Below are 20,612 nucleotides of genomic sequence, written 5' to 3'. Positions count from 1 at the left end.
TAACAATAATTTAAAAACATCAAAACAATATTAATTTGAAGTAATTAAAAAAATAAAAATATTTTAATTTATTTTTAAAATACTTTTAAAATATAAAAACAAAATTAATGTTTGTTGCTTTCTTGCATCTCTGTTTTGTCGTTAGATGCACTAGGTGATAGGATTATTATCAGCTGGCTGCATCTCTCTCCAGAAACTTGATTGGAGGCAAGGATTTTTTTTGAGATTCAGAGTCCTGAGTCGGTTAGTCTATTTAAGTGTGGTTATAATTAATTTTTATTTAAAAATATATTAAAATAATATTTTTTTTATTTTTTAAAAATTATTTTTAATATAGCATATAAAATAATCTAAAAACATCAAATAATATTAATTTAAAATATAAAAAAAATATTAATTTAAAGTAAAAAAATATATATATATTCAATTTTTAAAAAAAATATTTTTTAAAAAAAATATAAAAACAAACAAAATACCGTGTAACTAGTAAATAATTTACGTATCTTGATAATTTGTGAAGAACGGTCTCATTTAATATTCTCCCAGCTTGGCTTGCTTTCATTTTTCCAACAAGTCAGCAGCACCTGCCTCAATACTCTCAAGACTGACATGGATTTTGGGGATAACTACAGTAGCTGGGAGAGATTTTAGCAACCATGGACGGAACATGCATCAAAGGGGGAAAATCATTGAAATTCTAGCAATATATCTGTTCAGTGCTGGTGATGATTATGCCTTGAATTTTGACAAAAATCATCAAACAAGAGTTGATATGATAATAATTCTAATTTGAATCCAAAACCTATCACAGTACGAGGAAGAAGTCAACAAATCTTTACAGAACTAAGAAGGATTGCGATTTTTGCAAGTATAAAAAACTATGATTATGGCTATTAAGATTGCAACAGGAAGTGCAGAAGTGCACAAGGTGTACAAAACTGATAGTGTTTGTAAACAGCGTTGTATCTTATGTTGTAACTAGAAGATATGCAAGGCCTTTCAAATATTCGACAATTTCAGATCCTCCTAGCTTTGAACTCCCAAATACTCTATCAACGAAGGTAATCGGGACCTGAGCCAAATTCAAAACCAGAATCAACCAAAGTCAAGGATCTTCGGACAATACTATCAAGTAGTCTACAGTACAAATTTCAACACAAACAACATAACCATACATGAAAGAGAAATTGGGTGAGATAAATAACCACACAGATAGAGGTTGTTAACAGAGAAAAGAAACAATACAACTTAAAGAAGCTGTAAACTGTAGAGCTTTCAGAATTATCTAGAGTTTATCCAGCACTATCTTTAAATATTCAGAATTCAATTGGAATTTTACTGTTCAACAGATATTATTTTCCAACAGGCATGATGACAAGAATATAGTATACACTAAATGAACAGGGAATTGAAACGTTTATGGAACAGGGTAAACTATTGGCATGTCCTAGGCTATGTAGTTGTTCAAGCCACAACCAAGATGAAGAAAGCATAAATCAAGATGCATAGCCACACGTGCATGAAAAGCGTACTCTCAAAACTCAGGCCAGTCAAAGTTGGCAAGAACAGTCACAATATTGTATGACGTGAAATGAACCAAAGCACACAATAACAGTCCGTGTATATTGATTTTAATGATAAACCACAATAACTTGAAATACAACACTACCTCCTCAATATGGTAGCCTTTTCTGGAAGCCCGAACAATCATCTCCATTTGAAAGACATATCCCTTGCTAACCACAGAACTGATAATATCTTCAAGCACTGATTTCTTATAAAGTCTTCGAGAAAGAAGTAATTTCAGTTCTAAATCACCAAGTATCAGGCACTAAATGAATGAAAACCTTACAAAAATTCATACCTGAAAGATCCTGTCAGATCAGATACACCAGGCCACAGAAGTGTTTGAGCAAGAACATTAGCTCCCCTACTAGTTAGCTTGCGCCTTAGATTCCACCCATGTACGCCTCCACCCTTAACATATCGGGTCCCAGTAACTATGCTTGCACCAGTCTCCAACTGTTTCCTAATGGCATATCATGGGGAAAAGGCCAGAAAACTTTAGGACATCGGCACCTATGGTCTAATGAAAGAGCAAATAAGTGTATAGAGCATATACATGCACATTGGAAAAGGTTGCTTACTTGATAAAGCTTGGCAAGTACTTTGGCTGCAAAATATAAAGCACACAGATCAGGTTAACAAAACAAGCCACTATTATCATTTCCAATTCCAACCATGAGCACGCTTGGAAAAGCTAAATAAGCAGCTAAAGCTCATATGGCCCATCATGCATTCCTGTTTGAATTTTTCATTCATTTCTATAGGAAAGGACAGGATTTTCAAGTAAGATATACACAAACAACATGCAGAAGATCCCAGGAAAAAAATTCTATTAGTAGACATCTATAAATATAGACACCACCAAGAGGCTTCAATCACTCAAAAGTTACAAGTTAGAACTAAATATTAAACATGTGAAAACAATTGCGTAATGCTTACATGGTGAGATAGATCAGCATCCATGATGACAACAAAATTCCCAGACGCATGCTTCAACCCATGAATGTAAGCCGTGCCTAGCAACATAAACAAACATCAAGAACCAGTTTTTTTCGATTCTTATTAAATTTATCAAACACAGAAACAATGCTACCTACCTAGTCCAAGCTTCTTCGCTCTAGGTCTTAACAACTGCTTCATCAAAACCAATCAGAGATAATTAATTACACACTATCATCTCAAGCAAACCCAAAAACGAAAGATTGATCAACCCCATTGAAAAGGTCTAAAAGAGTCAACTTTTGATTGCCATGATACACTTACAATGTGATCTTCACCATATACTTGCTGTAACTGTTTAACAACTTCTTGAGTACCATCAGGACTCCCATCATCCACGATAATAATTTCAAAATCAACATCCCTAATCCAGTCATGACAACACAAATTACATTAATTAACCTTGCAACTCACAGATGATCACAGTAATTTAATCATTTCTATGCTAAAATAAGCAGAATTCGAAGCAGAAAATTTCCGAAAGCAGTAAACTTTGATGCCATCAAATCATGATGATAGAGAAAAAGAGAGAATTCGAGAGTGGAATAACCGGAGGTGTTTGAAGATGAGATAAACGATGAGTGCAATGTTGAGACGCTCGTTGTACGTTGGCACTATTATGCTGTATTTGTTCTTCTTCTCTTTCTCCATTTTTGTTCTGATTGTAAACCCTAATTTTGGAGCAGAGCTGAGATTAGAAGAAGGCGCAAAATTTTACAGAGGGAGAAAAGTCCTCCGGTACGAATCCGTGGTGGTGGTGTGGTGGTGGCGATCGAGGAACGAAGGGATGATTTGGGTTTGTAGGCCGGTTTGTTCGATATGGGCTGAAGCTTCGTCTTTTGGGTCAACCTTAGATGGGCTAGACACGGTTAAGAAGGAAGTGAGCATAAGCCTGGAAAGTAGAAACCACGGTAAAAAGTTTTCAAAAATTAATTGCACTCCTTAATAATAGAGATAACAACTGGCCACGGTTTATAATTATTTTTTAAAAAAATATCAGATATGTAGGTTGTTTTAATATTTTTTTATATAAAAAATTTGAAATGTAAATTTAAAAGTCAATGTAAATAAGGTCAAAATATTTTATAATATAAAATGAGACATGAATTCGATTGAGTTTACTGAACTTATTTATTTAAATAAATAAAAAATAAATATATATCCTAAAAAACTCATGACTTAAAAGATAAAACACAAATGAAACTAATTGAATAAACTAATACCGTAAAAAATATTACGCAAGGCCAAACACATCAGCAATATAATTTAAAAAGGAATATTTTTTTATTTTAAAAAAAAAACTTCATTTGAATAAAAAAATATAGATGAATTAGAATAATACCTTGAAAAATAAAATAGAAACAAAACAGAACAACTAAAAAAATCTTATATTAAAAAAACATGCAAAAATCGTGACTTGGATCATGAGACCGAGTTAAATTCATAAAAAAGACTTGAAGATAATCACAAAACTAGTATTAAAAAAACTAATATAGGTCAATAAAACCGCACAAAACCGAATTCCCAACAAATTAAATGTAGAAATATAAAACTATAAAGAAAAAAATAACTACACAAAAAGTTTGAAAAAAAAAACACGAGGGTGAGAAAAAAAATTAGTTGGAGAGATAAAAATTTTCAATTAGAGGGTTTAATTGAATTGAAAAATAGTTTTAATAAAAGAAAAAAAAGAGAGTGAGGGTTAAACTGTAAAAAATAAAACAACAAAAAATTTGATTGAATTATGAAATTGAAAAAAAAAACCTCAACAAAAATATCAAGAACAAATTTTTTTTTTTAAATGACTCAAATGAAAAACCTAACATATGAGGAATCGCAATTGAATGATTGGATTAAAAAGAATAAAAACTTTTATAAATGGAAAAGAAACGAAATAACAAATTAATAGAATGAATACTGAGATTGAAAATTAAAAAATAAATAGGACAATGATATACATTACTTGTTATGAGAGAGAAAAATAAAAAGAAAAAATCAAACAGTTAGTAAGTTAGTAGTGACAATCCGACCACCGTCAAGTACCACGTGTCACTCTAAATGAAAGAGGACACAATGAAGCATCTAGAGAGACATCAAAATGCTAGTTACATTCACTGGGTGGCGTCACACGCGTTGCCTGAATGTCATCCACACATTAGGATATGCTAGGCACACTCTAACAGTTTTAAGCATTAAAAATGTTTGAAAATTTTTTTGAAAAATATCAAAATACCTTCAAATGATAAGCTTATATTTTGTATATTAAAGACGTTATTACATTATACATTAAAATTTGAAAACCTTAAAATATTCTTATCCAGCAACACAATGATTTTTTTTTTTTTACTATAGGAGCAAATATGTATTTTTACCGTGTTAGAAACCTATACAAAGTTAAGAAAGTCCCTGGCCAACAAGTTTACATTTTGTTGACGAAAAATAATATTTTTATCATTAAAAAAATATAAAAAAAAGCATCAACACCCTTATCTAAGAGGCTTGATTTTTTTGGACCGAAGAACAAATAAATAATTTTACCGTAGCCCAAGAAATATTTTATTATAAATTAGATTACAGTAAAATATTCATGCCATTTAATTTTATTTAGACAATAAAAGTTTTTGGATCATCTAAATTTACCTTAATAGAAATCTCAAACCCTCTAATTTTACCTAAAAGCAAAAGTTGATGGATGTTCATAAGATTTTTTTTTCATACTTAGTTTTTATTAAATAAAATACATATACTATGAAAAAATAAAATATTTTTTCTTTTATAGAAAAAAAAAATAAAAAAACTACACAATTGGATTTATTTTATTTATATTAATGTCAATTCTTTACTTTTAAAATTATTTGATCGAAAATTCGAGTTATTTTTGAATCATCAAGTTATATTGGACTATTTTGTGTTTCCAATTTATGTGACATGTATGATTATATAATGACATGTAGCTTGATGATTGAAGGGTATCTTAAATTTTTACTATAATAAATATTATATTTTAAAAAAATATATCTAAATGAGACAAAACTGGTATAAATCATTTTGAAGCTTTTAACCACTGCGAAAATATCATGAAATCACAATTTGCCACAAAAAGTCCGATGATTAGATGGCAGAGAGTTATTCAACAAAGTCTTCATATCCAACGACCCCTGGTTCTCTAGACTGAGAGAGATTTCTTCTACAGCCGTTTACTTTTATGATGACTACAGCCGTTTACAGGTCTTCTTAGCAAGCCACGTCAAGAACCGTAAAAGAGACGGTGCAGTGACTGCAGTCACGCCACATCGGGACTTAATCTCTGTTATTACGAAAGAGTCCCTGTATTCACTAAAATGGCAAATGTACCCTTGCTTGCTATAAATAAAACTCAGTATTAGACAGGGAAAGAACTAGATTGTTTGTCTCTTGGGGTTAATTAGGGTTTTGCACAGAGAGAGAAGAAGAGGAGGAGCGATGAGCAGAAGCTTAGGGATTCCGGTGAAGCTACTACACGAGGCTTCCGGTCACATAGTGACGGTGGAGCTGAAGAGCGGAGAGCTTTATAGAGGAAGCATGGTAGAGTGCGAGGATAACTGGAATTGCCAGCTCGAGAGCATCACTTACACTGCTAAGGTACCACTCCTTACTTTATTTTTTTTATCCATGCTTATGAAACTTTAGGTTTTGCGGTTGTAGAGTGAAATTACGAGTTCGAAGCGTTTTCGTTTACTGTTTTGTGAAACCCTGGGATCTAGTGCGTGAGATTGGGAAAAGTTTCGTGGGCTTTTTGAAAATTTGTTAACCAATGTTAATGTTTTGTTGCGGAGGAGAGGGGAAGGAAGTTGTGACCTTGAAACCCTAAATTGAGTAGGTTTTTCTTTGCCGGCTTTTTTAAGTGCTTTTTACAGGTAATGATGTGGGATGTTTTTTTAATCATGCATTGACACGCTATGCTCTCCGTGAATTTTGAATGTATTTGCTTTTAACTGTTTAAATTGATGAAATGGTTATGATATGATGTTAAATAATGCTGCTGCTGCTGCTGCTGCAATGGAATGTGAAATAAATTTAGTTTAAAGTGAAGTTAATCAGTCATAAAGATTTAAATGAGAACTTTCAGTTTTGAGATGGATGGATGGATGCAGATGTGGTAATGCTTAAAGATTTTAGAGAGCTGATTTTAATTGCTTGCCATTTGGTTTTTATATTGTCCGTAGCAATCAATGTTTTGATTTTCGATCAAGCTAATCAATTTGAATTGTTGTCTCTTTGGTGCTCGCCGATGCAAATCTCTTGAGATTGGATGCTATGGATATTGTATCTGGGTTTTTATTGGTTTTTTATTTTGGTCTTCCACGTGACAGGATGGGAAGGTCTCACAGCTTGAGCATGTTTTCATTCGTGGCAGTAAAGTCAGGTAGCTAATAATATCCTCAGTAAAGCTCATGTAGTTATTGAGACCGTTTGTTGGATTTTAACATATTGACTGTAATTGGTTGATAATAATGTGAAATTTAAACAGATTCATGGTCATACCTGATATGCTAAAGAATGCACCCATGTTCAAGCGTTTGGATGCTAGAATCAAGGTATCTCCCACTTTGCGAGCCCTTGTATTCTATTGAATGAGTCATTTTTGTGGCAATCTCTAATTAACCATTTCTTATGTGCTTGAAGGGTAAGAGTGCATCGCTAGGTGTTGGCAGGGGAAGATCTGTTGCAATGCGGTCCAAAGTAAGCATTTTGCTCTCATTGATATCTTAAATTTAATTCTTTTTGTGGTCTTTTGAGCCCAAAACACTTCAACAGCTTTGTATTTCAGCACCTCCAACTATTTTTTGTGGTCAGCTTTTAAGGACTAACTAGCGGCTCTACTCTTCCTGCAGGCTCAAGCTACTGGTCGTGGAGCAGCCCCTGGCAGGGGCGTTGTACCACCTGTCAGGAGGTAATCGGCGAGTAGTTAGGATCCCTGTTCTTCAATCAAATTTGGTGTATAAGGTTGACTTTCGTAGTGCCTTTTGAGATAACGAAAAATGAATCCGGGGTTATGAGTGACATATCTCTACTTTTATGCATGTGTTCAATTTTGGTATTGGATAGTTTCTTCTAGTGATATGATGACCAGTCAACTTCATATGCCAATCATGGGGCAAAGCATGTCTCCTCGAATGCGTGTTGTGCTTTGTAGATGCTTATGTTCTTATTTTTATCCACTGCCATCTTGTTGGTTCTAGCATTTTGGCATCAAAAAATCAATATCTGCTCCGCAGAAAGACATTTTGATCTTTTGTTGAAAAATTGAATGCATATCTACAGTTGACTGCTAGATGCGAGGAGCTTAAAACTCCTCTTCCTGTCTTCTTTTCATCCTTTTGGCACTGCTTGGATGATGTACAATGTCGATTTAAATAATTTTTCTTGAAAAAAATTGTGAAGCTGACTCCGCAAGATTTCACTACAAACCGGATCATTGACTTGCCATGTTAAAACAAATCCGATTCAGGCCAGGTCACGGATCATACCTGTAAAGCCAGGCTATACAGCTGTGTTCCCACCCGTATTCCTGTATGCAGGCACTTAAATTTTATTATCGGTACGCAGGAACTGTACAAAGGTGCAGTAATGAGTTTTTTCCCCCCCCTCTTGTTTGGTTACAGCAATGGATGGATGCATTTTATTGGACGGGAAGGAGCATTTATAAATACAATAAAAATAAAAAGAAGCACAAAACACGGAGGCGTGCAATCCCATAATCATCAAACTAGTGGAAGTAACCATAGAGTTCCAAGAAGCAAATGCACAAATTGTGCGGGTTCGAGCCATCTGTCGTGGGACCTGTAAGAACAACCCTGAAGAATCTAAATGGAAGTAGAGCTTGTGGCCCGGTTATGGGCCATGATGCAAACTGACCAGCCTTGCACATTGTCTGGTCGTTCTCGTGCACTCTCAAGTTTGTCCAGGTCTTCCCATCCAGGGAACCCTGGAAAGCAATAAGTAAAAATGGTGGATCATTGGCATTTAATCTGTTTAATATGATTTAAGATAGGGTAACCCCTTTGGAGAACTGAACAGGGATGAATGAACTTGTACCTGCAAATTCCAACATCTTATGAAGGCTCTTGACCCATCTTGTCTCAAAGTGTAGTGGTTGCACATAAGCTGCATCAATCACAGCGGGGGGAGTGAGCAGGGGGCTTAGAACTCGGGTCGAAAACTAAGTTGGAGGTTGACTGTTCCATGATTGTTACAATATTTCTCTGTTTGCTTTAAGATTTTCAGAAATATAGATTATTAAAAGAGGATTTTGAAAAGGTTGCAATGAGTAGAGGACAAAAACCTGATGATCTTGGCCGATGTCAATCATCCACCATGCATGTATTTGTCCACCTTCCACACGAGGCCCAGCAAAGCACGTTCCCTGATGCACGAAAGGCAACTCAATTACCAAAGAAACACACTATACATAATATATGTTGCGGACATATCATTCATACTAACCTGGTAAGTTCGTGACACTAAAGCCTTGGGGTCAGTGTATCTCGAAGGGGGGCTGCTGGCAGTGATCGTGATTCTCTGGAACATTCAGTTAGAGGATAAGCAGCGGTTTATTGAATATGTTTTATGTAAGTGTATATAGTTACACGTGACACGTTAACTTTGTTTATATAAATATATTTAATTTATTAATAAAAATTTATTTAACATTAATATTCATTAAATATTTTATTAATAAATTTAATATTTAATTAATGAATTTAGAAATAAAGATAAAATCCCCGAGACAAAAATATTTTTTAAAAAAATTATAAAGTTATAATTATGAGATTCCTATTGCATTAAAACATTGTTCCTAAATATTCTTAGTCAATGCTTTATTAAGACTGAATATTAATTACAGTTGATGTGGCTAAAACATATTATATTTTTATTTATAAAAAGAAACAGTTGTTCTTATAAGCTGATGTATGATAGATACCTAAAACTAATATGTAGATGCTTGTCGGATGACATGTACATTGAATTGACCCATGTGAGAGTTCCATATGGAGAGATCACTTGTGTATATGAAAGACTCGCATGACAGTTCTGTAAATAATCTTTTAACTTGAAGTCATTAAGTTATATTATATAGAGAATATTATGTTTTGATTCTGCTATATATTGTCCTTATCAAGGGTAACAAATTGGCAGATATTAGGTATAACATGAATTATATGAAGGTATTTGAGTAATCATGAGAGGATTCATCATCCTAAGTGAATTAGAAAAATACTCAGCATGTTTTCAGACGGTATTGATTGTAAATCCTTATATAAGGTGGAATGAGATTTGAAAAGAGTTTCAAATAATCAATAACTATGGTATTGAGAACAAACATGGTTTAATATAGTAGACACACTACATGCTATAATGTCTAAATCAAAACATTATTGGTGAAATGATAATAATTACACTAAGAAACTGGTCACAGAAAGGTTAAGTCAAACAACTTATGACTTTTCTAATATTTGACCTCATGACATGTTGCTCGACATTATATTTGATTTTCAAATATAATCAATTAATTATTGAATTGATAATAAATTAAATTGTTTAATTTATTTAATCCCATTTTATTTAGGATTATGATTTATATTTGAACCAACTTATTAGAAAACCTAATAGTTCACACATATAAAACTATTAGTCAAAAATTAAAATGAAATGATTAATCAAATGTGATTTGATTGTAAATAAATTTTTGAAAATTGAAGACTAGAATGTAATTAATACAGGGAATTATAATTCTAAACCTAGAAACAATCAAGTAAGGAATTGATTGAAAAAATTTCTAAAATTAACCTAAAATAATATATGTGATATTATTTAAGCAAATTAATATTTTACTATTTATTAAGTTTTTAGGCTTTTTTATAAATAAAATATCATACTTCTTATTTCTTTTGAGGTGTGATTAAGTCAAGGTGAGTAAAGTATAGTAAGTAAACACCTAAAACATAAAAGAAAAAAAACTAATACTCTAAGGTATAACAATCTCTCTCTCTTAAAAAGATTTAGGAGAATTATTACTGGTGGTTCATGTGGATTATAGTTAGAGACCGGATATTTGAATGACTTATGGTTTGCGATAACTCAACCTTAAAGCAATTATTTAAAGCAAAAAAAAACATTTGATTCAAGTAATCTTCATATAAACCATTAACAATCCTAATCTGTTTAATAAAATCCTTAAAACTCTTGAAAAAATTTTAAATTTATAATTTTCACTGAACATATATATTTCAAGAAACCCGACATTTTACTGGTTTATCTATAGATACTTCCACAATATATATAAAACAAAATTCACCTTCGCCAAAAGGGGATTAATCCACTGATGTTCCCCGTAAGATGTACCAGCAAAGTAGAGTACTCCATTGCTGTCACCATCAGATATGTACTGAAGCTCCTTGTAGCTAGATCGCCTATGTTGAAACCTTAGGCTACAAAAATAAGACAGTTGGCTACTATTTTATTATGCCATGGCTCATCAACAAAGCATCACCTCAGAAGCATGGAATTAAAAAGTAACCACTTTAACATAGAAATTACATAAGCTAGTAACATGACTCAATAGATGTTCACTCTCATTTGACTTTGACAAGCCCCCAATTTTATTTATTTATTTATTTATTGGCGTTTGTGTCAATTAGGCAAACAAACCCCTATGAAAAAAATCACATTTACAACATGTTTTTCACATTTCATCAACCCAACCTAACCCAGTGGTCTCATTTACCATATATTTATCACATTTCATCAACCCAACCTAACCTAATGGAATTCTGCACTGTTTGTTTTTGCGTTTCAAAATTTTTTTTGAAAAAAATTGAATATTTTATATTTTTTTCTTTGCTTCAAATTAATATGTTTTTGGTGTTTTTACATCATTTTGATGCGTTGATATCAAAAATAATTTTTAAAAAATAAAAAAAAATATTATTTTGATACATTTCTGAGTGAAAAATATTTTGAAAAACAACCGTAATCACAAACTCACCCTATAGAACAGACTATATAGTTTACAACTCATTCCAACTGGGTTGAATTGAAAAAAAATGTGGCCATTGATGATTTTTTTTTTGCAGTGGCTCATTCGCCAAATTATGCAAACATAGGAGCTAAATTGGGGAATTTTGGTAGTAGTTAAGAACCTCTGCTACTCTAGTGGAGCCAATGAATAATAATCAGCTGCCTCCATGCATAACTTGGATTAATTTGGACAGATATCAATCTCCACTATTGGACAGGTTAAGATAAAAAAGGATCAAAAGGCTAGGCCACTCTTACAACCAAGATCAAGACACATGAACGTGAAAAGTGAAACTAGCATCTTATACTTACTTTTGTTCATTCCCAGGCCTTAGGGATTCGAATTCTACATAACTGATGCCCTCTCTCACCTGTGACATTAGCAAGCGTGAAATCTAGATGGTGAAAATGAAAAGCAACATTTTTTCTCAAAAATCTCAACTCTTTTGAAACATGATAACTTACAAGATCGTGAAAGATGGGAACATGCCTGCCTAGGTTGCTCTGCCCCAGCTGCAACGTGATAGCAGGAGTTCAGGGCACAATTCTCAATAGATTGGCTAGTTGTTCTTTCCATATTCAAAGCTTACTTACCTTCTTAAGCAAGTCGTGTGGCATCAATGGAAATCGCACAAATGGCAAGAAGTCATCCAGGGATTGAAGCCTGTCCTTGAAAAGGAGGTCAGGAGTTGAAAGTGCAAGTAGCTCAGATACCTCCTCCCATCCACACAATTCTCTAGCTCTCATACCCCACATGATTATTGCGTTGAGGACTCTTTCTTCAGATGTTACAGTTAGATCTTGATGCTGCAAAACCCATCCTTTGTTATAGAGAATGTTTATGATTATATTATTTGCCAACAATCACAAATTGCTTTTAAGGAAGAACTTATCAGAGTAATGTATTTCACATGTTATCCTCAGTCCATTTTAAATTTAAAACAACTAAAGCACGACTATGAAATTCCATCTCCAAAATCCTCTTTTATCCCATGTACTGAGTTGTCTAATCCATTCATGCAACTAATGAGCAACATAGCAGTAAACCACTACCATATCGTGGACCTACCTCCACTGTCAAAAAGGAAACAGTATTCTACATACAAAGAGCTTGCTCTTCTGAATTTTTTGGACCATTCAATCCTGGATTCTATTGGCAGAGCACACGTGTATTGACACAGCCTATAAAACCTCTAATCAACCCTCAATTTCAAAGTTGTCAATTTGAAGAATGAGAACCAACCTGAACGATATTGCTAAAATTTGACTCATCTAATAAGATGAAGTCAAGGCTTGCGGTGGTACAATAATCGAAGTGCATAGCAAATTTCCTCTCGCATGTTTCTTCAATGAGTTTACATGATGGAATTGATGACACCGCTTGAAGGATTGGACATACTGAGTCCTGCAACAAAGTTCAATAGTTAGCTTCATCAGCAATAACCAACTACATTCCCAAATTTGTCTGCTTCGTCGTCCATTAAACTTGTGCATAATAGAAAACACTTGTTGTATGACCTTCTTCCACTAGGAGAACTCCATCCCTGCATATAATATGGACATGAAAGGTATCAATATCTTTTAATTCAATGTCATAAAGGGGTCACTTCTTTTGTTTTCAGAAGCCCGAAACCGCAAGCCACTTCTCCTTCTTTTAATTCTAGTCAACAAGAAGCATACTGTATCAACAAAACAAAGATATGATTCTACAAAAATTTTCTGGATTAAATTATTAGTAATATAAGGCTTAGCTACCTCAGAGAGACACTCTAAAAGTGTTTTGCAGCATTCTTGGTAAAGGTGAGTGACCCCAAATTGATCAGCTAACAAAAGAACCTGGAGTAGCAAGGTTCCAAATTCCACAGAATCTTCCAGGCTGAGTACTCCGCTATACAAGAATTCAAGCATGACCTTGAAGGCTTCAGGTGACACATCGCTTAAGAAAACCTCCGAGGAGCTACTCTCACTCATTCCATTTGTAAACATCTGCCAAAGCAACTATTTCCTTTAGTAATAATCCATCTGATTTGGAAAATCAATAGACCAAAGCATTGATAAAGAAAATTCAGGATAAAACCTCAGTAGCAATGAACACAAATGGCATATATAGACCATCACATATTTGGTCAGCCACTAGATAAAATGTTTTTAAGGTTTGCCTTGGGAGCATATGAAGTTTCTGTTCTATGTGTACTAAGAGACTATCTCATCCAGTGTGTGTCAATACCAATGACATGTAAATGTTTCAGATAGATAATTATTAAATACCACCACCAACCAATTCTGAGCTGAAAAGTTGAAAACATGTATCATAGTTTAAAATCATCAAAAGACCTTTACAGAAATATCCTTACATCATTTTATTAAAAATATTACAACATCTCTATAATTTCTTGGATATCAGTGCACACTAGTCAAATTCATTTAATCAGGTATTACTGAATCATCATTCCCTTTTACCATGAAATACACTTTCATAAACATTTCCAAAACATGCTATACAGAGGACATGGAGACACAACAGAAGCTAGATGAAGATGGCTCACCTTTGAAAATGGAACACTCCATAAACTTAGAATGACTTTGTGAAGTTGAGCAACAAGACCATGACCCTCAATGTAAATGTTTATGTCGCTATAGTCTCCAGTCGACTGCAACTGCCTAAGCCTTTTCACATTCATAGGTAGTTGAGAAGGAAAGGCCATACAGCAATGGGGCTGGAAGCTTGGATATGATAATTCCACACTCTTACCAGAGTCAAATAACTTTTTATTCAGTTTAAATCGTTCCGCAGTTTCCTCACACTGCCTCACCAGTGGCATCAGTTCAAATTGTAAGCTCAGAGCCCGCAAAGAACCAAGTTGCGCCTCTGAAATCTATATCAAAGAGGGAACACCAGTGAGATTAAACAGCCCAAGAGTAACTAGAAGTGATGCGGGAAGCTAGATTCATTCTTAAAAGAAATGAACATGACAATAAAACAAAAGGCGGAATCATCCTCAATGGAGATGCATGAAATCTGGAAATGTGGAGCGGTGATGATACCTGTGTCTGGCCAGTGTATATATATTGAAGAAGTGCATGAAGAATTGGATATGATATGTTCTGGAGCTGAATAACATCTTCATTTGGCAAGCTCAAAGGAAAATTACCAGATGCTTGTAAGATAACCTTATGAGCTGGGACAAGTCTTTTGTCCTTGCCAACAATGAACAATACATCAGATAATTCCCTACTCTCAAGAAAATTTTCGAGTCCCCATTTCTCATAGCTCAGCTGTTCACCTTCTAGCTCCTCTTCCTTCCCCTCATATTCTCCGGAGTCAACTTGCTTCCATAGCAACATATGATTGTTTGGTAATGGCAACACATTGACATTTCTATACCCGACATGTTTATCCCAACAGCTAAGACCAACATACCGAACACTACAGTTTGGGTTCGAATCTAACCACTGGAATACAAGATTCTGAAAAGGGTATCTCCCTTTGCCAACACTAATCAACCCATCATAAATACTGATCCAATAACTTTGAAAAGTGGAAGAGCAGCAAAGCGCAACTCCCTCCTCATCAACAACTGTTTTGCCATCAACCTCAATTTTCAATCGGCGATTCCTATGACTCCCAAGAATCACAGTATAATGAGGACTGTTATCCCTCTTATAATGGTAGTGTTGGCTTCCTACATTCTCCCTAAACACCACTGTAACATCATTGTGAGCAAAAGCATCAAAAGCCACACAGCCTCTTCCTGCTTCCCTAAATTTCAAATCTTTTCTCCAAGCACACTGAAATGGTGCTACTGTGAGAAACTTGTTCTCTTCTATCATCTCTTCCTTACTATTAAAAAAAACGCTAGCCCACACTCAACTGACGCAATTGCACTATAGAATAAGCAATACTTATCGGAGCCTCAAGACACCAAGAAAAGGGCCCCCGCCTTATCTATCTGATAAAGAAGACATGAACAGTTGTATTAGATTTTAAAGACAAGTAACTGGCTCAAAAATTTTCATAGGTCAAATAAAGAAAACCCATCAAACTCGATCAAATCATGACATATTTATAGTAATAGAAATTTGAATTAAATAAAAATAGTAGTAGTAGTAGTAACCCAAAATAAATTATCTAGAGAGAAAGCTGGAATCTGCCAGAGAAACAACCAACCAACTTGACAAAAAATCTGAACTCATCATCAATCCTACACCACATTCTTATTTGTAAGACAAGAACATACATCAAAAAATCTTTACAAAAATTAACCTTCCCCTCAAAAAAAAAAAATTCATACCGAAAAAAGCCCGTGAACATGTATGATGATAACTAGCAACAAAATATCAGATTCAATGTAAAGGTGGTTTCTTTTTTTTTTTTTCCCTCGATTTTTACCTGGTAGAATATTCAAGAAACCATCTTTGTCAGCAACTTGAACACGAAATGTAACGAGAACCAGACAAAAGAAAAATATATTTTGATCAACTTGAAAAGGATTTAAATCTTATGAAAGAGTGAAGTGGTGGAGTGGGAGATTTTTGTCTTGTTTTTGTAAGGATTAGGCTGCCACTTGGATTATAGGTAAATGGTGGCTGTAGAGATTGTTTGAAAGCGAGACGTGGCACTGAGTGCTGGGCAGCTGGGTGTGCGTGCTTGGACAAGGATGCTTCTCTCATATTTGCTACCTCCGTCCTGACATGACAAGGCCAGCTAGAGTTCAGGGATGAGAATTGAAACTGCCTACATCAAAGTCATGTAAAAATAGATATGAGAGATTTTTTTATGTAAAAATGAATAAAAATACCTATATAAAGAGAATCTTGGTATCCCTCGACTCGATATAATTCTATACTCGAATATATATATATATATATAAAATAATTTATGCAGTTATTTTTCTAAAATTATATTAATTTAGTTTGTTTATTAAATATAAATTTTTTTTATATAATTTTTATACCTTAATAAAAATTAATTATAAAAAATATATAAATATAGTCTAATGAAAATAGATATAAAGGTGGGTATGATATTACAAATCTCGATCAGCTTTCATGACACTTCATTGTCATTTCTAATGTTGCATGTATGTGGTATTATGATTATTATTTTTTATGTTGGAATCTATTTGGTGATGGGAAAAAGAACATAAAATTCTTATTTTTTATTAGAAAAGAGAGATGAAGTCGACACCTAATATTTTGGTTATTAAAAACCATAATTGATCTCAGAGTTTGGATAAGAGAGCTGGTTGTGTATAAGAAAGATGTATCACCCCTAATACATCTTATATAAAGTAAACTGCATTGTTTATTTGTATAATATAAACTAAAGTACTGTTTTGTTTTCTAGTTATTGGTTTATCTAAGGTTTAAGAAAAATCCTCATCAATAATGAGGTCCTTATCTTATTAGGTTAAAGTTTAACCATTCTAGAGTCAAAATATATTTTTGTATTTTGAAATAAAGGATTTTTAGTTTTTTTTTTTGAGATTTTTTTTGGAGAAAAATCATGTATTTTTTAATGTTAGTTTTATATCTTACAATATAAATCTATAGTCCTATATTGGGTAAAATTGCTAAAAAAAAATATATGAGAGACCCATAAATAATTTCAAAATGATCCCTGAATTTTTTCAGAATTTTCTGAGTTTTTTTAAAGGGCTTATTTGACTAGATATTAAAATAAAAACAAGTTAAAAAACTAAGAGAAAAGCATAAGGGTGTGTTTGTCAAACACACCATTAGCCCAAAGGGCTGGACTAATTGGGCTTGAGGCCCAATCTTAGCCTAGTTGATTGGGTCGGCTGAAGGCCCAATTATTTTTTTATAAGGATGGGTCGGGCTAAGGGTCCATCTCGTATAACTTGGTCACTAACCCAACTTAATGACCAAGCTATGCAAAGCTTGCAGAACATGAATTAATTTATATTTTGCAATGTTTTAACAGAAGAAGAAAAGATACAAATGAAGGAAGAGAAAGGAGAGGACTTGCCTAGCTAAAGGAGAAGTGCTACTAGTAGTGTGCCTGGTGACTTGAGGTGGAGGCTGGCATGGCTGAGAAAAAAGATGAAACAAATAGTTGAGATGTAGAGGAGTTGTTGTTGGTGTCGGGAATGGAGGATAGTTTCTTTTTAAAGAAAACGAGAGAAATATTCTAGTGTCTTCAACAAATTCAAACTGGTGTAGGGAGGTCATTTTTTGGTCCTTTTTTTTTTTTCTTTCGAGTCTCTTCCCTTTTTTCCCCTTATCTTCTCTTTTTTTTTTTTTATCGACATGGAGCGTCCCTATTTATAGGGCATGGGGGAGGTGACTTGGCTCTCATTTGGAGCCAAGTCTCAACCATTAAGCTTTTTGGGATTAACCACAACCCTTGATGCCAAGCCAAAACCAACTAGTACTCTTAAACCAGGCTATCAAAAGCTAGTTGAGTCAGTGGTTTTGGATCGGTGTTGGAGCGGCTACATGGGGAACCACTCGACGAGAATCGTGCTGGGAGGTAGTACTGTTGCAGAGGGTAAGGGTGGTGTGTGTTTATCTTATAAGAGGTTGAAGACAATCCACAATACCTCCTAAGTCGGCAATGTTTTCTTTTTTATTATTATTAATTAATTAATTATCAAAATGACATTATTTTACATAAAATGTGTCATTTCATTTAAATGAAACGATGTTGTTTTGGCACTTTAGATTCAAATTAGGTTTAAAATCTCCTCTCTCAATCTCAGTCCTTAATTTTAGATTTATTCAATCAGATTCTTAATTAAAAATGTAAGTCATTGAAAGGATCTCGGAGACCCACCAAAGCACAAATGCCGGAATCTTTCAGAAAAATGGATTCCTATTCGAAGAGTGCATAACTGCATGGATAAACTCACATTAATTCGTCAATTTGGGATCCAATTTAGGATGTTCCTTAGGAGGTGTCGGGAAAGAATTAGAATGTAATAATATTGATTTATACAGATAAAGAAGAAAAGGTTCTCTATTGATTCAAACGTTGTAAGGGGTAGAAAAAGAGGAAAAAACAAAGATTTCACATAGTATTTTATAAAAAAAAAATCAATCTGATTTATTTCATATCCATCACTCAATGAGAAAGTGAGTCAGATTCTACAAGATCAAACCTATGAGACTTAAGGAATGACAAAAAGGAATAAAAAAAGAGAGGGAAAATAATAAATAATAAATATAAATAAACAAACAAAAAAGAGTCCATATTCCAAATGAACAAATTCAAACTTGAAAAAAATCTTTCTGATTCTCGAAGAATGAGGGGCAAAAGGATTGATCGAAAAGATCTCTTGTTCTTATTCTTATTATAAGATCGTGATTGGAAACTGTATATGTTTGATAAAAAGAAGAATCTTTTATTTTGAGAATAATAAAAAAAGAAAAGTGTTTAATTGGAACATGAAGACGTGACTGAATTTGTTCTAGTTACTTTTTAGGATGAAGTGGATGGAGGAAAGAGCTTCTAGATTGATGAAAAGAGTCTAATGACTTTGAAAGAATTGAAGGAGAAGCCATATGAGGTGAAAATATCATGTACGGTTCTATAAAGTGGTAGTAAAGGTGACTTATCTATCAAGTTTTTCATTATCACCCCTAGAAAACCAAACTTTGCCTTACATAAAGTTGTTAGAGTATGATTAACCTCTGCATTTGAAACCACTACTTATATACCTTGTGTTGGCCATAATTCGCAAGAACATCTTGTAGTCTTAGTAGGAGGAGGAAGGATTTACCCAGTGTGAGATATCACATTGTTCGAGGAATTCTAGATGTTGCCAGAGTAAAGGATCGTCAATAAGGGCGTCCTAATGCGTTATAAATTCTTATCCAAGACTTGTTTCATTTGATGATGCCATGTGAATTGCTAGAAACATGTAAAGTGTATGGCTAACCCAATAACAAAATTTTTGTAAAGGAACTGAAACAAGCTACAATGAAACAAAAGATCTTCTTTTTAAAGAGATTCGATTTGGAACTATTATATGTCCAATGCCCAATATTGGAATAATTTCATAGGTTTTTCTTGACTTTATCTGTGTCAATAAACAATTCAAAATGCCTTGACTTTTTTTAGAGAAGGTCTGAGTCAAATAGCAATGATTTGAAACACTTCTTTTTACACTATTTCAGGAACCCAATGACTCAATTGCATGGATATGAAAAATACAAGATTTACAATCCTAGCAGGAAAAGGAGGGAAATGAATACTTAATTTAAAGTGAGTGAACAAAATTACATACTCAATCTCATATACATATAGAATTTTATAGAAAGATGTATTCAATGAAAGTCGTATATCTTGGAGGGAGGTGTATCATTTCTTTCGAGATCCGCCCTACAATATAGGGTAAAAAAGCCAAAATAAATGATTTTATTAGCCCTTATAAAAGGAAAATTGATTGTTGACAATCCCTTGCACACTTATGTCACGTTGAGGTACCGCAGAAAAAAAAACTACAAAATTCGATTCAAATTATCGTAATCGATTAGTTAATATGTTGGTTAACCGTATTCTGAAACATAGAAAAAAATCATTGGCATATCAAATTCTCTATCGAGCCATGAAAAAAATTCAACAAAAGACATAAACAAATTCACTATTTGTTTTACACCAAGCAATACATGGAGTAACAACTTCCGATATAGTAATAAAAGCAAGACGTGCAAGCGGATTGACTCATCAAGTTTCCATTGAAATAGGATCCATACAAGGAAAAACATTTGTCATTTGTATCCCGAAAACATCTGGGTCGAAATATGATTTTCAAATTAAGTTTTGAATTGGTGGATATTACTAGAGAGAGTGGCGATGCCATACAAAAAAAAAAAAAGAGACTCATAAAATGATAGAGACAAATAAAGCTTTTGCACATTTTTGTTAATCCATGAATAGAGAAGACATACAAGTTATTATATTTTTTATTTTAAAATAAAAAAATATAATATTTAAAAAATATTCTAGAAACAAATTTATTTTA

At 33.4% G+C, this 20,612-nt stretch overlaps 3 protein-coding genes across 6 annotated transcripts; 1 reads left to right on the top strand and 2 right to left on the bottom strand.

Annotated features, from left to right (window-relative positions):
- Positions 1 to 674: 674 nt before the first annotated feature.
- LOC7496860 (dolichol-phosphate mannosyltransferase subunit 1) lies at positions 675 to 3,411 on the bottom strand. Of its 2 annotated transcripts, XM_002300608.4 has the most exons (8): positions 3,116 to 3,405; positions 2,830 to 2,929; positions 2,664 to 2,697; positions 2,506 to 2,582; positions 2,148 to 2,173; positions 1,865 to 2,029; positions 1,670 to 1,784; positions 675 to 1,072 (listed from the first exon to the last, which is right to left on the bottom strand). In XM_002300608.4, exons 1-8 carry the CDS (start codon positions 3,214 to 3,216, stop codon positions 968 to 970), a joined length of 723 nt encoding a protein of 240 aa, XP_002300644.1. In that variant the 5' UTR covers positions 3,217 to 3,405; the 3' UTR covers positions 675 to 967. The 2 variants fall into 2 exon arrangements, with proteins under 2 accessions (XP_002300644.1, XP_052306228.1); XM_052450268.1 differs by having other exon boundaries at positions 675 to 1,784; positions 3,116 to 3,411.
- Positions 3,412 to 5,953: 2,542 nt separating this feature from the next.
- Positions 5,954 to 7,879, top strand: LOC7474576 (small nuclear ribonucleoprotein SmD3b). The gene is made up of 5 exons (XM_024595090.2): positions 5,954 to 6,186; positions 6,918 to 6,970; positions 7,076 to 7,142; positions 7,231 to 7,287; positions 7,440 to 7,879. Exons 1-5 carry the CDS (start codon positions 6,028 to 6,030, stop codon positions 7,500 to 7,502), a joined length of 399 nt encoding a protein of 132 aa, XP_024450858.1. The 5' UTR covers positions 5,954 to 6,027; the 3' UTR covers positions 7,503 to 7,879.
- Positions 7,880 to 8,101: 222 nt separating this feature from the next.
- Positions 8,102 to 16,349, bottom strand: LOC7496859 (BTB/POZ domain-containing protein At2g30600). 3 transcript variants are annotated; one of them, XM_052450402.1, is made up of 13 exons: positions 15,918 to 16,349; positions 14,671 to 15,575; positions 14,172 to 14,501; positions 13,381 to 13,611; positions 12,869 to 13,030; positions 12,220 to 12,432; positions 12,091 to 12,138; positions 11,938 to 11,996; positions 10,904 to 11,036; positions 9,052 to 9,126; positions 8,891 to 8,971; positions 8,644 to 8,712; positions 8,102 to 8,533 (listed from the first exon to the last, which is right to left on the bottom strand). In XM_052450402.1, exons 2-13 carry the CDS (start codon positions 15,454 to 15,456, stop codon positions 8,315 to 8,317), a joined length of 2,406 nt encoding a protein of 801 aa, XP_052306362.1. In that variant the 5' UTR covers positions 15,457 to 15,575; positions 15,918 to 16,349; the 3' UTR covers positions 8,102 to 8,314. The 3 variants fall into 3 exon arrangements, with proteins under 3 accessions (XP_052306362.1, XP_002300643.1, XP_052306363.1); XM_002300607.4 differs by having other exon boundaries at positions 16,016 to 16,348; XM_052450403.1 differs by lacking the exon at positions 15,918 to 16,349 and having other exon boundaries at positions 14,671 to 15,699.
- Positions 16,350 to 20,612: the final 4,263 nt, after the last annotated feature.

This window comes from Populus trichocarpa, chromosome 2, assembly GCF_000002775.5.
Source record: "Populus trichocarpa isolate Nisqually-1 chromosome 2, P.trichocarpa_v4.1, whole genome shotgun sequence".
NCBI lineage: Eukaryota > Viridiplantae > Streptophyta > Magnoliopsida > Malpighiales > Salicaceae > Populus > Populus trichocarpa.
Note: the sequence above shows the minus strand (reverse complement) of the source record. Positions and strands in the feature narration are given on the sequence as shown.

Bases quoted from the DNA above. Each gene is read 5' to 3' on its own strand.
- LOC7496859 (XM_052450402.1), bottom strand. From the start codon at position 15,456: ATGATAGAAGAGAACAAGTTTCTCACAGTAGCACCATTTCAGTGTGCT. The intron at 12,433-12,868 runs GTTGGTTCTCAT...TGGGTTTTGCAG, and splicing joins ATTTTAGCAATATCGTTCAG to CATCAAGATCTAACTGTAAC. The intron at 9,127-10,903 runs GTGAATTTTGTT...TGAATGTTCCAG, and splicing joins TTAATCCCCTTTTGGCGAAG to AGAATCACGATCACTGCCAG.
- LOC7496860 (XM_052450268.1), bottom strand. From the start codon at position 3,216: ATGGAGAAAGAGAAGAAGAACAAATACAGCATAATAGTGCCAACGTAC. The intron at 2,698-2,829 runs GTAAGTGTATCA...TTGATGAAGCAG, and splicing joins TATATGGTGAAGATCACATT to TTGTTAAGACCTAGAGCGAA. The intron at 2,583-2,663 runs GTAGGTAGCATT...TTATGTTGCTAG, and splicing joins AGCGAAGAAGCTTGGACTAG to GCACGGCTTACATTCATGGG.
- LOC7474576 (XM_024595090.2), top strand. From the start codon at position 6,028: ATGAGCAGAAGCTTAGGGATTCCGGTGAAGCTACTACACGAGGCTTCC. The intron at 6,187-6,917 runs GTACCACTCCTT...TCCACGTGACAG, and splicing joins GCATCACTTACACTGCTAAG to GATGGGAAGGTCTCACAGCT. The intron at 6,971-7,075 runs GTAGCTAATAAT...AAATTTAAACAG, and splicing joins ATTCGTGGCAGTAAAGTCAG to ATTCATGGTCATACCTGATA.